This window comes from Stegostoma tigrinum, chromosome 1 (genome assembly GCF_030684315.1).
Source record: "Stegostoma tigrinum isolate sSteTig4 chromosome 1, sSteTig4.hap1, whole genome shotgun sequence".
Classification (NCBI taxonomy): domain Eukaryota; kingdom Metazoa; phylum Chordata; class Chondrichthyes; order Orectolobiformes; family Stegostomatidae; genus Stegostoma; species Stegostoma tigrinum.
Genome location: NC_081354.1, coordinates 98,186,851 through 98,202,169, shown reverse-complemented (window position 1 = coordinate 98,202,169; position 15,319 = coordinate 98,186,851). Strand labels below are relative to the sequence as shown.

General features: G+C 41.0%; 1 protein-coding gene across 2 annotated transcripts in view; it reads right to left on the bottom strand.

Annotated features, from left to right (window-relative positions):
• The window catches only part of wdr19 (WD repeat domain 19), a 180,834-nt gene that overhangs the window by 10,043 nt on the left and 155,472 nt on the right, over positions 1–15,319 (bottom strand). For both annotated transcript variants that reach the window (XM_048546009.2, XM_048545995.2), the window contains 2 exons: positions 13,629–13,710; positions 8,926–9,076 (listed from right to left, as the gene is read on the bottom strand). In XM_048546009.2, the coding sequence (XP_048401966.1) occupies positions 8,926–9,076; positions 13,629–13,710 (233 nt within the window). The remainder of the gene's footprint in view (positions 1–8,925; positions 9,077–13,628; positions 13,711–15,319) is intronic.

Here is a 15,319-nt window from a genome sequence, read left to right as displayed (position 1 = left end):
ATGCTGCTCAAACAGGAAACAGAAAGTGAGGATAAGGTTTTCTTTATCAGGTTGATGACCCATGACGAGTGAGATTCCACAGGGATTAGTCTGTGACCGCGACTATTTAGAATATATATTAATGATTTGGAGGAAGAAAGTGATTGTACTGTGGCCAAGTTTATGGATGATATAAAAATAGAAAAGCAGGTTGCAAGAAGGACACAATCAGTTTAGAGAAACTAGTGGGCTGAGTAAGTGGGCAAAATACTGGCAAAGAAGAGAGTTTGTAGGAAAATGCAGAGTTGTTCATTTTGGGAGGGAGAATAAAAAAACACTATTATTTAAATAGAGAAAAACTGCAGAAAGCTGCAACACAAAGGGCCTTGGAAGTACCTGTGCATGAAACACAGAAAGCTAACATACATGCAGCAGGTAAACTGGAAAACTATTGGAATATTGACCCCTATTTCAAGCGGGTTGGAGTACAAAAATAGGAAAGTTTTACTGAAACCATACAAATGAGACTAGATCTGGTGTATTGAGAGCAATTTGATCTTCTTATTTAAGCAAAGATTTCATTTCACTGGGGGCAGTTTAGAAACATAGAAACATAGAACAGTACAGCACAGAACAGGCCCTTCAGCCCACAATGTTGTGCCGACCATTGATCCTCATGTATGCACCCTCAAATTTCTGTGACCATATGCATGTCCAGCAGTCTCTTAAATGACCCCAATGACCTTGCTTCCACAACTGCTGCTGGCAACGCATTCCATGCTCTCACAACTCTCTGCGTAAAGAACCTGCCTCTGACATCCCCTCTATACTTTCCACCAACCAGCTTAAAACTATGACCCCTCGTGCTAGCCATTTCTGCCCTGGGAAATAGTCTCTGGCTATCGACTCTATCTATGCCTCTCATTATCTTGTATACCTCAATTAGGTCCCCTCTCCTCCTCCTTTTCTCCAATGAAAAGAGACCGAGCTCAGTCAACCTCTCTTCATAAGATAAGCCCTCCAGTCCAGGCAGCATCCTGGTAAACCTCCTCTGAACCCTCTCCAAAGCATCCACATCTTTCCTATAATAGGGCGCCCAGAACTGGACGCAGTATTCCAAGTGCGGTCTAACCAAAGTTTTATAGAGCTGCAACAAGATCTCACGACTCTTAAACTCAATCTCACGACTCTTAAACTCTTAGAAAAGGTTTACTAGGATGTTCCCCAGTACGGAAGGATTGCATTATGAGCAAGATTTCAGACTAGCAGAAATCCCAGAACTGATATCTGGCTGGTTACAGCATGAAATGAACTTTAAACTATGTGGAGCCAGAGCTGTAAGTCAGCATGTGCAATGATTGAGAAGAGAAGAGAGGTTAAATTAAGTCTAATAGGAAGGACAGGCAGGACCATGTTAGAGAACATGGCAAAATTGGTTGTCTGAAGTTTGTTTATTTTAATGCAAGGAACATAACAGGTAAAGCAGATGAGCTTAGCATCTGGATTACTAGACTGAACTTCAGTGTGGTAGCCATTGCAGCAACTCGGTTGAGAGAAGGGCGGGACTGGCAGCTCAATTTTCCAGGGTTTAGATGTTTCAGGCATGACAGAGATGGATGCAAAACGCGTGGGGGCGGGGTGCGGTGGTTGCATTACTGATTAAAAAGAATGTCACAGCTGCAGCAGGAGGACATCCCAGCGAGGTCGTATGAGTAAAACTCAGGAATAAGATGCTATCACTATGATTGCGTTGTTCTCTAGGCTTCTCAGTCACCAGTGGGAGACAGATATTTAGGCAGGTCATGAAAGATGTAAGAACAACAGGATTGTCATAATAGATTATTCTAACTTCCTCAATATTGACTGGGAATCCTTTACTGCCAGGGACTTAGATGGGGCGGAATTTGTTACGTACATCCAGAAGGGTTTGTTGCAACAATATGTAGATAGTGCAACTAGGGAAGGGGCCATTCTGGATCTTGTATTGGAAAATAAGTGGCCAGGTGATCAAAGTTTTAGTGGGGAAACTTTTTGGGAACAGTGATCATAATTCCATAAGTTTTAAGATGGTTATGGATAAAGCGAAGACTGATTCTCAGGTGAGAGTGCTAAATTGGGGGAAGGCTAATTATAAACAGTGTTAGGTAAGTACTGGAGAAATTAGATTGGAGGTACATGTATGAGGGTAAATCTGCATCTGACATGGTAGGAGTCTTTTTAAAGGCCATTTGATCAGAGTTCAGGACCAGCATGTCCCTGAGAGGATAAAAGATAAGGATGGCAAGATTTGGGAACCCTGGAGGATGAGATATCGAAAGTTTAGGCAAAACAAAAGGAAGCATATGTAAGGTTTGGGAAACTGATATCAGACAAGGCCGTTAAGGATTATAAAGGAAGCAGAAAAGAACTTAAACAAGGAATTAGGAGGGCTAGAAGGGGTCATGAAGTGTCCTTGGTAAGAAGGGTTAAAAGAATTCCAAGGCATTTAATTTGTTAGTATTTTAGTAGCAACAGGGTAACCAGGGAAAGGGTAGGTCCACTCAAGAACAAAGGAGGGAATTTTTGCACGGAGGCGGAGAGGTACTTAATGGTACTTAGCATTGGTATATACCAAGGAAAGGACATGGATGATGGTAAGATTCGGGATGGCTATGTTAATATTCTAGGGAATGTTAATATTAAGGAGGAGGTGGTATTGAGTGTCTTGAAAAACATTAAGGTAGATATCTCCCAATGGTCTGACGGAGGCAAGGGAGGAGTTTGCAGGGGCCTGAACAGAGATCTTTGTATTCCCTTCAGCCACAAATTAAGTTATAGTTGGAAAGATACAGCACAGAAACAAACTGTCCATGTCGACCAGATACGGTATATAAATCTAGTCCCATTGGCCAGCATTTGGCCTAAGCTCCTTTAAGCCCATCCCATTAATATACCCACCCAGATGCCTTTCAGATGTTATAATCGTACCAGCCTCCACCACTTGTTTTGGCAGCTCATTCCATACACACATCACCCACGACGTGAAAAGTTGCCCGTTAGGTCCCTTGTATATCTTTCTCCTCTCACCTTAAATCTATGTCCTCTAGTTTTGGACACCCCTACCCTAGGGAAAAGACCTTGCCTATTTATCCTGTCCATGCCCATTATGATTTTATAAACCGCTATAAGGTCGTCCCTCAGCCTCCAACGCTCCAGGGAAAATAGCCCCAGCTCATTCAGCCTCTCCCCATAGCTCAAACCCCCCAACCCTGGCAACATCCTCATAAATCTTTTCTGAACCCTTTCTAGTTTCACAACATCCTTCCTACAGGAGGGTGTGCAGAACTGCACACAACACTCCAAAAGTGGCCAAACTAATGTTCTGTACAGCCACAACATGACCTCCCAACTCCTACACTCAATGCAATGACCTGCAAAGGCAAGCATGCCAAATGCCTTCTTCATTATTCTATCCACCTGCAACTCCACTTTCAAGGAACTACAAACCTGTGCTCTAAGGTCTCTGTTCAGCAGTATTCCCTCGAACTTTACCATTAAGTGTGTAAATCCTGCCCTGATTTGCCTTCCCAAAATGCAGCACCTCACATTTATCTAAGTTAAACTCCATCTGCCACTCCTCGGCCCATTGGCCCATCTGATCAATATCCTGTTATCCTCTGAGGTAACCTTCTTCACTGTCCACTACACCTGCAATTTTAGTGTCATCTGCAAATTTACAAACCATATCTCCTATGTTCACACTCCAAATCATTTATATAAATGACAAAATGATGTGGATGAAGATTAAGCAGTGGATGTGGTATACATTTAAGTAAGGCGTTTGATAAGATTCTCCATGGTAGGCTCTGCAGAAAGTAAGGAGGCATGGGATAGGGGGAATTGTGGCAGATTGGATTCAGAATTGGCTGACCCTTAGAAGACAAAAGGTGGTCGTGGATGGAAAATATTCAACATGGTGCTCAGTTATGAGTGGTGTACCATAAGGATCTGTTCTGGGTCCTCTTCTATTTGTGATTTTTGTAAATGATTTGGATAAAGGAGTGGAAGGATAGATTACCATGTTTGCGGACGACATGAAGGTGAGTCGCATTGTGGACAGTGCGGAGGGCTGCTCTAGGTTACAAAGGGACATTGATAGGATGCAGAGCTGGGCTGAGAAATGGCAGATGGATTTTAACCCTGCAAAGTGTGAGGTGATTCATTTTGGAAGGACAAACTTGAAAGCAGAATACAGGATTAACGGAAAGATCCTTGGCAGTGTGGAGGAGCAGAGGAATCTTGGGGTTCTTGTCCATAGTTCCCTGAAAGCTGCCACCCAGGTGGATTTGAGTTGTTAAGAAGGCATATGGTGTGTTAGCTTTCATTAATCGAGGGATTGAGTTCAAGAGCCGTGAAGTTATGCTCCAGCTATACAAAAGCCTGGTTCGGCCACATCTGGAGTATTGCGTCCAGTTCTGGTCCCTCATTACAGGAAAGATGTGGAAGCGTTAGAAAAGGTGCAGAGGAGATTTACCAGGATATTGCCTGGAATGGAGGGAAAGTTTTACGAGGAAAGGTTGAGAGAGCCGGTGCTTTTCTCTTTAGAACGATGAAGGATGAGAGGTGACTTGATAGAAGTGTACAAAATGATCAGAGGTACAGATTGGTTGGACAGCCAGAGACTTTTTCCTAGGGTGGAGGTAGCTATTACAAGGGGGCATAGTTTTAAAGTGAGTGGAGGTAGATACAGGGGAAATGTCAGAGGTAGGTTCTTTACTCAGACAGTGGTAGGGGCATGGAATGCATTGCCAGAGAAGGTAGTGGAGTCGGCCTCATTTGGGGCATTTAAGCAGCTATTAGATAGGCCTGTGGATGATAGTATAAGGTAGGGGCGGAGGTTAGATAGATTTTAGGATTAGGGTAAGAGTTCAGCACAACAATGTGGGCCAAAGGGCCTGTACTGTGCTGTACTGTTCTATGTTCCAAAAAGCAGTGCACCCGGCACAATCCTTGTGGCACACCGCTGGTCACAGGCCTCCAGTCTGAAAAGCAATCCTCCATTACTACCCTCTGTCTTCTAGCTTTGAGCTGGTTCTGTATCCAAATAACTAGTTCTCCCTGTATTCCATGTGATCTACCCTTCCTAACCTGTCTACTATGAGGAACCTTGTTGAATGCCTTATTCCAATCCATACAGATCACATCCAGTACTCTGCTCTCATCAATTCTCTTTGTTACTTCATCAAAAAACTCAATTAAGTTTGTGAAACATGATTTCCATTGCACAAAGCCATGTTGACTATCTCTAATTAGTTCTTGCATTATCAAATACATAAAGATCCTGTCCCTCAGGATTCTCTCCAACAACTTGCATACCACCGATGTCAGGCTCACGGGTCTATAATTCTCCGGCTTTTCCTTACCACCTTTATTAAATAGTGGCACAATGTTAACCAACCTCCAGTCTTCCAGCACTTCACCTGTGGCTATCGATGACACAAATATCTCAGCAAGGGGCCCAGCAATCTCTTCCCTCACTTCCCAGTGTTCTACAGTTCACAGGTCAGGTCCCAGGGATTTATCCACCTTTATGCATTTTAAGACATGCAGCGCCTCCTCCTCTGTAATATGGACATTTTTCAAGATGTCACTATTTATTTCCCCATTTTATGTACCTTCCATATCCTTCTCCACAGTAAACATTGATTCAAAATACTCATTTAGTATCTCCCCCATCTCCTGTGGTTCCTCACATAGATGGCCTTGCTGATCCTTAAGGGGCCCAATTCTCTCCCTAGTTACCCTTTTGTCCTTAATATATTTGTAGAACCCCTTTGGATACTCCTTAACCCTATTTGCCAAAGCTATTTCATGTTCTTGCTTTGACCTCCTGATTTCCCTCTTAAGTATACTCCTACCGTCTTTGTACTCTTCTAGATATTCACTTGATCCCTGCTGCCTATACCTGACATTTGCTTCCTTTCTTTACCTTGGCCAAAACCTCAATTTCTCTTTCCATCCAACATTCTCTACAGCTACCAGCATTGCACTTCACCCTAACAGGAACATACTGTCTCTGGACTCATGGTGTCTCATTTTTGAAGGCTTCCCATTTTGCAGCTGTCCCTTTACCTGAGACGATACGCCTCTCATCAAGTTTTGAACATTCTTGCCTAAGACTGTCAAAATTGGCTTTCTTCCAATTTAGAAGACCATAAGACATAGGAGTGGAAGTAAGGCCATTCGGCCCATCAAGTCCACTCCGCCATTTCAATCATGGCTGATGGGCATTTCAACACCTCTTCCCGTAGCCCTTGATTCCTTCTGAGATCAAGAATTTGTCGATCTCTGCCTTGAAGGCATCCAACGTCTCGGCCTCCACTGCACTCCGTGGCAATGAATTCCATAAGCCCACCACTCTCTGGCTGAAGAAATATTGTCTCATTTCAGTTTTAAATTTACCCCCTCTAATTTTAAGGCTGTGCCCACGGGTCCTAGTCTCCCCGCCTAACGGAAACAACTTCCTAGTGTCCACCCCTTCTAAACCATACATTATCTTGTAAGTTTCTATTAGATCTCCCCTCAACCTTCTAATCTCTAATGAGTACGATCCCAGGATCCTTAGCCGTTCATCATACGTTAAAGCTACTATTCCAGGTATCATCCGTGTGAATCTCCGCTGGACACACTCCAGGGCTAGTATGTCCTTCCTGAGGTGTAGGGCCCTACTGTAGAACTTTAACTTTTAGATAGGATCTATCCTTTTCCATTACTATTGTAAAACTAATAGAATTATGGTCACGACCCCAGAGTGCTCCTTCTCAAAACTCTTCAGTAACCTGCCCTGCCTTCTTTCCCAAGGGGAGGTCAAGTTTTGCATCTTCTGTCGAAGGTACATCCACATTACTGAATCAGAAAATTTTCTGGTGCACACAACAAATTTCTCTCCATCCTTAACACCATGGCAGTCGCCGTCTATGTTTGGAAAATTAAAATACCCTAATCTTAACCACTCTATTGTTCTCAGAGATAACAGAGACCTCCTTACTGGGTGGGTATATTAATGGGATGGGCTTAAAGGAGCTTAGGACAAATCCTGGCCAATGGGGGTCTATAGTACAATCAATAAGGCATTCGTCCCTTTCTTATTTCTCAGTTTCACTGAAGGAGAATTGCCAATGTTTAAGAAAGGCAACAGACTAATCTAGGATATTATAGGCTGGTGAACCTTACATCAGTGGTAGGCAAATTACTGGAGAAGATTCTTAGGGACAGGATTTACTCTCATTTGGGAAAAAATGGGCTTGGTATGGACAATCAGCATGGCTTTGGGCAGATGTCTCACAGATGTGATTGAGGTTTTGAGGAAGTGTCGACAATGATGAGGGCAGTGGACATGGTGTAAATGGACTTTATTAAAGCATTTTACAAGGTCTCTTATGGTAAGCTGGAATATTAAGTCACATAGGATCCACAAATTGTTGGTAAATTAGATACAAAATTGCCTTAGTCATACAAGATAGATGATAATTGTGGAGGGTTATGTCAGGGTTAGGGACTGAGTAACTGGAGGTCTGTCATCTTTGGTGTTCCACAACAATCAGTGCTGGGACCGCTGTTGTTTGTCATTTACATAAAAGATTTGACTGAAGATAACAGTGGTATGTTTAGCAGACTCGGAGACAACATGAGAACTGTTTGGAGTTATGGGTGGTGAGGAAGATTGTCAAAGGATACAAGACACATATATTAGCTGGAAAGTTTGGCTGAAAAATGGCAGATGGAAACTACATAGTAATTAGTAGGACTCTGAGAAGCATTGATGTACAGAGGGATCTTTAGGTACAATTCAATAGCTCCCTGAAAGTGGGAATGCAAGTGAATAAGATAGTGAAGAAGGTATACAGCATGCTTGTCTTTGTCAGTCTGGGCATGCAGTATAAAATTTGGCAAGTCATTTTGCAGCTGTGTAAGAATTTGCTCAGGCTGCATTTGGAATATTGTGTGCAGTTCTGGTCGATACACTGTAGAAGAATGTTGAGTCTTTGGATAGGATGCAAATGAGGTTTACTAGGATGTGGCCTGGATGGAGGAGTTGGACAAAACTTGGATTGTTTTCAATTCAGCGTTGGAGGCTGAGAGGGCAACGTGATAAAAGTATATAAAATTATGAGAGGCATGGATAGGGTGGTTCATTGGAGTCTCTCTCAGGGTGGAAATGTCAAGTACTGTGGGGCATAGGTTTGAAGGAGAGATATGAGGCAAGTTTTTTTTACATAGAAGGTGGTAGGTACCTGGAACACACTGTCAGAGGAAGTGGTAGAAACAGGTACAATAGCAATGTTTAAGAGACTTTTAGACTGACATGTGAACAGACAGGGAATAAAGAAATACAGACCATGTGCATGCAGACGGATTAGCTTAGAAGGGCATGTTTGGTGCAGACATGGTGGGCCAAATGGTCTGTTCCTATGCTATACTGTTCTATGTTCTATGAATGAGAAGGGGAGCAATTTAATTTTTTTTGTAATAATCATTAAACATTTCTCTTTACCACATTAAAAATATTGAAAATTGGGGAAAGTGTGCTGTTTGGTTAACAGTTAAAGCACTATCCAATTCGGCAATGAATATTTTTGCCATCTAACTGGTGAAGGAAGACAGTACATCAGAAGAATGGACATGTTTGTCAACTAACGTATACTGGAGTATACTGCAATTCATGTGATGAAATCTCCAGGATTAGATTTAATCATAGTTTTAGCAACCCTGGTAGGATTGCACTTGTCTATTCAGTCTAATACTCAGTGTGGCTTGTCTTCGGATAGATAGGTGTGACTGTTTTTCATTTGACATCTTAAATAAGGTACTTTATACTAATGGCCACTATTTAGCACAACATGATAAATCATTGATTTGTGAGAACTTCTGAAGATTTTTGAAGTGACACTTGACACCAATGCTTACCTAACCATAGCTTCTATCTTCTTCTTGTACTTTGGATCAATATTGTTTCTGTACTCCGGTCTCATCAGCATAGCAGCAAAACTAAAGGCAGAGTTCCTCAACCCTGCTCGGTGACATTCAATTACTGTTGATGTTAGAATGGGTACAATGTCTGAAAAAATATGCAAGTATAAGAAATAAACATCCTCAGGAGCAAACGAAACATATGCTTTTATAAAAACCGAAAGAACTGCAGATGCTGTAAATCAGGAACAAAAACAGTGTCTGGAAAAGGTCTGCAGATCTGGCAGCACCTGTGGAGAAAAAAAAATCAGAGTTAACATTTTGGGTCTGGTGACCCTTCCTCAGACCCTTTTTTCTTCACAGATGCTGACCGACCTGCTGAGCTTTTCCAGACACATTTGTAGCTACTTTGTGATTTATGGTGCGGCAAGAGTTTTCCAATTCCATAAATTTATTATAACAAAATTAAAATCTATAAACAGGTGAGATCAAAAACTCAGAGCTATTAATGCTTTTAATCTTAATCTAGTTTCATGTATGTGAGAGTTTTCAGCTGTAAATTGTCCTTGAATTCAAAATGTTAAAACTAGATGATTCATGGTGTCATGCAATCTGAGCCGTGCTTTTGAGAAATGTTATTCAACACTTTTACCAGGATATTTGTGGCTAAGTGCGTGGATGGAATGACAATGTGCACTAGTTACACCACGGTATGATTAACTGCTCTTTGCCTCATAGCTTTGGTGCTGAGGGCAGCACTGTCAGACGTTATCAGATTGAGCTCAAAAATCCAGGTAGGTATTCCAGTATAACACTGCAAGAATGCGACACTATTGGACGTTGTGCCTTTCAGACATTTATCTTAAATTGAGGCTTCATCTGCTCTCTAAAATGGATGTAAAAAAATGCCGCGGTGTTACTCTTAGATGCAGGGCAACCACTGTTGGTGCCGGGGCTATTATTTATTCATCAGTCAACATCACAAGAACAGATTATCTGGTTCATTATCACTGCAAGTAGTTTGCTGTGCGTAAAGTGACTGCTGTATTTCCTTCAGTGTAACAGTGTCTACTGAGGGGCTCTTGTGGTGCAGTGATAGGTGCACAATCTCTGAACCATGAGTCCTAGGTTCAAGTCCCATCTGCTGCAGAGTTGTCTAATAACATCTCCAACCAGGGTGATTAGAAAACTTCTAATGGTGACTATAAATTCAGAAGTATTTTGGGAGATATGGAAGTCATGAAAGGCATTTAGGAAATTATGAGTTTTTTTCTTTATCATCCTTGCATGGAGCCTATAGAAGGAATGAAAAATTGGTTATTCTCGCATGTTAATGGGCATTTTAGAATATGTTCAGACTCCAAGCATCTGTCCTGTAGAATCTCTACCAATGCCCAAGTGTATATTTTAATAGTATACAAAAGGGCTGAGAATGATACAGAAAAACAATGTTTTAAATTTATGGTTTAGAGATTGATCTTCTGAAGAAATCAGTTTGACGTTTGAAATTTTGAATTACATTTAGCTAATGTAACTAACAGGCATAAAGTGCCTAGTCACTAACTAGTCACGCATAAAACATGTTTCACACATGGTCATCCTACTCTGGGTAAGCACACAAAACTTACAAAGTAAAATACGTAGTGGAATATTAATCCAGATTTATATGAGTGAATCTCTATTGCATTCTTTAAGAGACTGTTAGATTTGACCGTGATGAAAATGTTGACTTATTAGAAAAACAACTGGTCCTTGGTTGTCCCAAACTTTGATTTTAACTTCACCAAAATACCAAAGAAATGTGTAAATGACTGAAATAAGGTGCTTAACCATTACAAGAGTCTTAATGATACAAAAGAGGCTGTTCAGTCTTTGAATCCATGGATGTCTGTAAAGGTTTTCCAAAATTAATTTGATTCAAGGAAGGCTCCTTTAGATTAGAAAATAGCTATTGTGCCTCCTTTTATTCAAAAAGGAAGGGATGCAGAAAGCAGAAAACTACAGGCCAGGTAGCTTAACATCTACCATAGGAAAAATGATAGAAACTATTCTTAAAGGTCCTATAACAGGGCACTTTGATAAATTCAAGGTAAATTGGCATAGCCAGCCTGGTTTTTGTGAAAGGAAAATCACCTTTAACTAATTTGTTAGAGTTCATTGAAAATATACTGTACTTAAGTTTTTCAGAAGGCATTTTACAAGATGTGACAAGTTTATTGTTGAAAACAAGAGCTCAGGTGTTGGAATTGACATATAGGCATGCATAAAAAGACTGGATGGGTAACAGGAAGCAGAGAGTCGGAATAAATGGGTCTTTTTCAAGTGGGAAGATGTTACGTGTGTTGGAGTCTCAATTCTAGTGTATATAAATGATACGGATGAAGGGACCGGATACATGGCAGGCAAATTTGCCAGTGACATAAAGACAGGTCAGCTGTGAAGAGGATATGAGGAGTTTACAAATGAATATAGGCAAGTGGTTTGGCAAAGATCTGACTAATGGAGTAATGTGAGAAAGTATAAAAGCGTTTATTTTAGCAGGAAGCATGAAAGTGAAACATATTAATGGAGAGAAGTTGGTGAGAAATCTGTACTACAGAAGATTAGTAAGTAGGTTCAGCAAGTAATCAGGAAAACTAATGGAATTTTTTGTTTTATTGAGAGGGAAAACGAATGCAAGAGTAGGGAGGTTACATTTCAATTATACGGGGCATTGGTGAGACTGCATCTGGAGTATGGCGTGCAGTATTGGTTATTGTACTTACAGAAGAATGTTAATTCTTGGAAGCAGTTTCAGCAAAGTTTTTTATATTTATTTGCAGGACGTGGGTGTTACTGGCTATGCTGGCATTTATTGCCCATTCCTATTTGCCCTTGAGGAGGTGGTAGTGAGCTGCCTTCTTGAACAGCGGCAGTCCATGTGCTGTAGGTATGCCCACAATGCCAGTAGGGAGGGAATTCCAGGATTTTGACTCAGCAACACTGAAGGAACAACAATATATTTCAAGGGACTGGACCTTGTGGATGTGGAAAGGATGCTTCCTCTAATACGAGAATCAAGAACAAGGTGTCATAGTTTAAAAATTGGAGGTTGCCCATTTAAGACAGATGAGGAAACTTTCTGAGAGTGCAGACCCTTTAGAATTTACTTCCTCAAAAAGGCAATGGAATCTTTAAGTCTTTTTAAGGCAGAGGTGGGTAGATTCTTGACTACCAAGAGGATGGAAGATGATCGGGGGTATGGAAGGCATAGTTGAGCTTGCAATTAAATCAACTGAATGGCACAGCAGCCCAATCAGATCCATTCTTTCTCTGTAATTCCCTCCAGTACCTTTCAATTTCCTTTTGAAATGATTATAAGCTTTAGGTTCCATGTCATTATCATTCACTGCATAAAAAAGTTCTTTCTCACATTCCTCTGGCATTTCTTGTCCAACGTCTTAAATCTTTGTCCCTTGGTCCCTGTACCATGAGCTAACAGAACAGTTTTCTGTGTGAAACTTATCGAAACCTGTCATGATTTTGTTCCCTTTACGTAATCGCTCTAGCTAAAATCCCTCATACCTAAAACCATCACAATAAATCTCCACTAGATCCTCTCAAGGACCCTTCTGTGGTACCAGAACTGGGCAAAATATTCTAATAATGACCCAATCATAGCTTTGACCAGAGCTTCATTCAACTTTATTCTGCTTTTGTACTCGACACCTCTACTTACATGGCCTGAGATTCCACATGTTTAGTCAACTGTTCTCTCAACATGTCCTGAAACCTTCAAAAATCTATCCACATGAAGGCCAAGCACCTTTGCCCCGTGTGCTTTTTAGAACTGTGCTATGTAGTCTACATTGGCAGAGACGTGTGGAGAGACAGAGTACATCACCTCACACTCTTTCTGTATTAAATTCCATTTTCCACTTGCCTGATCATTCTGTTAGCCCGCCCATGACCTGTTACAGTCAATTTGTATCATTCTGTCAGTCACGTTTCCAAAACTGGAATCATCAGCAAATTTTATTATAATTTCTAAATTCAATTAATTGCTTAGACCATTTAGAAGGACAAGGGCATCAGATAAATGGGAACCCAACCACTTGCAAGTTCCCCTCCAATCGACACACCATCCTGACTTGTAAATATATCGCTGTTTCTTTACTGTCACCTGGGTCAAAATCCTGGAATTTCCTCCCTAATGGCATTGAGAGTCTACCTACAGCATACAGATTGCAGCAGTTCAAGAGGGCAGTTAACCACTATCTTCAAGGGATGGAAAATAAATACTGGCCCAGTCAGTGACGTTCATGTCTCACAAGTAAACAAAACAAAACATAAACAACAGTGATTCTGGCATTGTACCCTGGCGAACACCACTGCCAACCAATCTTCTGTCATTTTCTTCGCTAAGCCAATTACCAATTTCCAAGCCAATACTGACCCTTCTATTCTGTGAACCTCAATTCTGTTAATCAGCATTTTATGCAGTACTTTGTCACAACTTCCTAAAATTCATATGAGAGCCATAATATTTCAATTAATTAAGGATATATGCCATACTACAGCTGCAACTGAACATTATTTTATACAATTTAGCCTACCTTCAGTATAATAGTAACTGTTTCTAATGATGCAAAATTTGGATTTTATAAAAAACACCAAGCCATGGCATGAAGGTTCCTTTTGAACTTACATGTGATACTTACGAGATGGAAACTTGCTGATATTATTTGCAACTCGGATAAGCATCCTTGCTCCTTTCATGTGGTCTCCACGCTTCACATGAGTCTACAAAGAGGAAATAAATCTTCAATTAAGCATAGAAATGATCATTTGCATGGAGCTGGGACAGTAGGAACTGCCGATGCTGGAGAAGTTGAGATAACCCGGTGTGAAGCTGGATGAACACAGCAAGCCAAGCAGCATAGAGGAGCAGGAAAGCTTGACCTTTCGGGTCGGGACCCTTCTTCAGAAAAATGAAGAAGGGTCCTGACCCGAAACGTCAAGCTTTCCTGCTCGGCCTGCTGTGTTCATTCAGCTATACCCCATGTTATTTGTATGGAGCTATTGCCTTTCATGTACATCCTAAGATGCTTCACTTCATAGAAGGAGCAGGTTTTGATGGTCCTCGGTCACCCTAGCACAAACCCCTTTTCTATGGCAGTTTTCTGCACAACAGTAGATGCCACAATACTTGAAAATCAACAAGTTAGGATATGAAAAGACAAGGCTCCCAAACTTCTTCCAAGTGAAACAGTGCTATGATCTTTAGTGATGAAAATAGTGGAGAAGTTATATCCCTGAGTGAAATCTGGCCTGATAAACAATGTTTTATTTTTGTAATTTGCTTACCACAGTCGTGGGTCAAGATGCTGCCAATGTACTTTTAACATTAAAAGGTTTATTACACAAAAGAAAGATAAAATAAAGCTATATGTGTAAAAAGGGCAAGATGTTTAAAATCATTTTTATACACAGCAAAAAAATTCAATCCTTTTCCCCAGCAATATCCTTGAAAGATACACAACCCTAGTGAAATAGCACTTCTATTTTCACTCTTTAATTTCTTATTCATCCAAGGGGATTGCAAGCATTTCCTTTCAGTGGTTTTTTGCACACGCACCAGATGTGATTCTCTCTGTGGCTCTCTCTCCCTGAGACACATGGATACAAGTTAACTCACTGACTTTTTTTCACTGAAATCCAAGAAAGGTCAGGGCTTCTTTCAACTCTGTCTTTTGGAACTGCTAAAATAGCTTAAGACTTCTTCTCAGCCCTGATGACATAGAGATGACCAAACTGAACTGCCCTTCTGCTGTTGGAGATAATGGGAACTGCAGATGCTGGAGAATTCCAAGATAATAAAATGTGAGGCTGGATGAACACAGCAGGCCAAGCAGCATCTTTCAAGGAGCTAATAGCACCAGCATCAAGTCCCTGATCATCTCAAACAGACTCCACTGGACCAGCCATGTGCTTAGAATGCCTTAGTTCTGACCACCACTGCAAACCTTCTTCACCCAGTTTAAGGAAGGCTCCTTGTGCTCCTGAGATGCTGCTTGGCCTGCTCTGCCCTTCTGCTGTTATTCATTTTCTAAACTGAAACTGCGTCTGGCCTCTCTTTTGTAGAGTGTAAAAGAAGATTCAGTAGATTGGCAGAAGAAGTTCAGCAATTATCTCACCAGGTAGCTTGTCGAGCAATTTCGTGTAAGTCGAGCAATTTCGTGTAAGCCACACAATTTATCCGAAATTATGTTTTGATCCATTACTAAAAAAGGTTTCTGATACTTAAAACTCATCTTCACAGAAACAAAAAGAATCTCTTTACCTCCTTTTTAGAATCCGTAACAAATGCATTATGAACCTTCATCACAATAGCAATTAACTTTCATTTCTT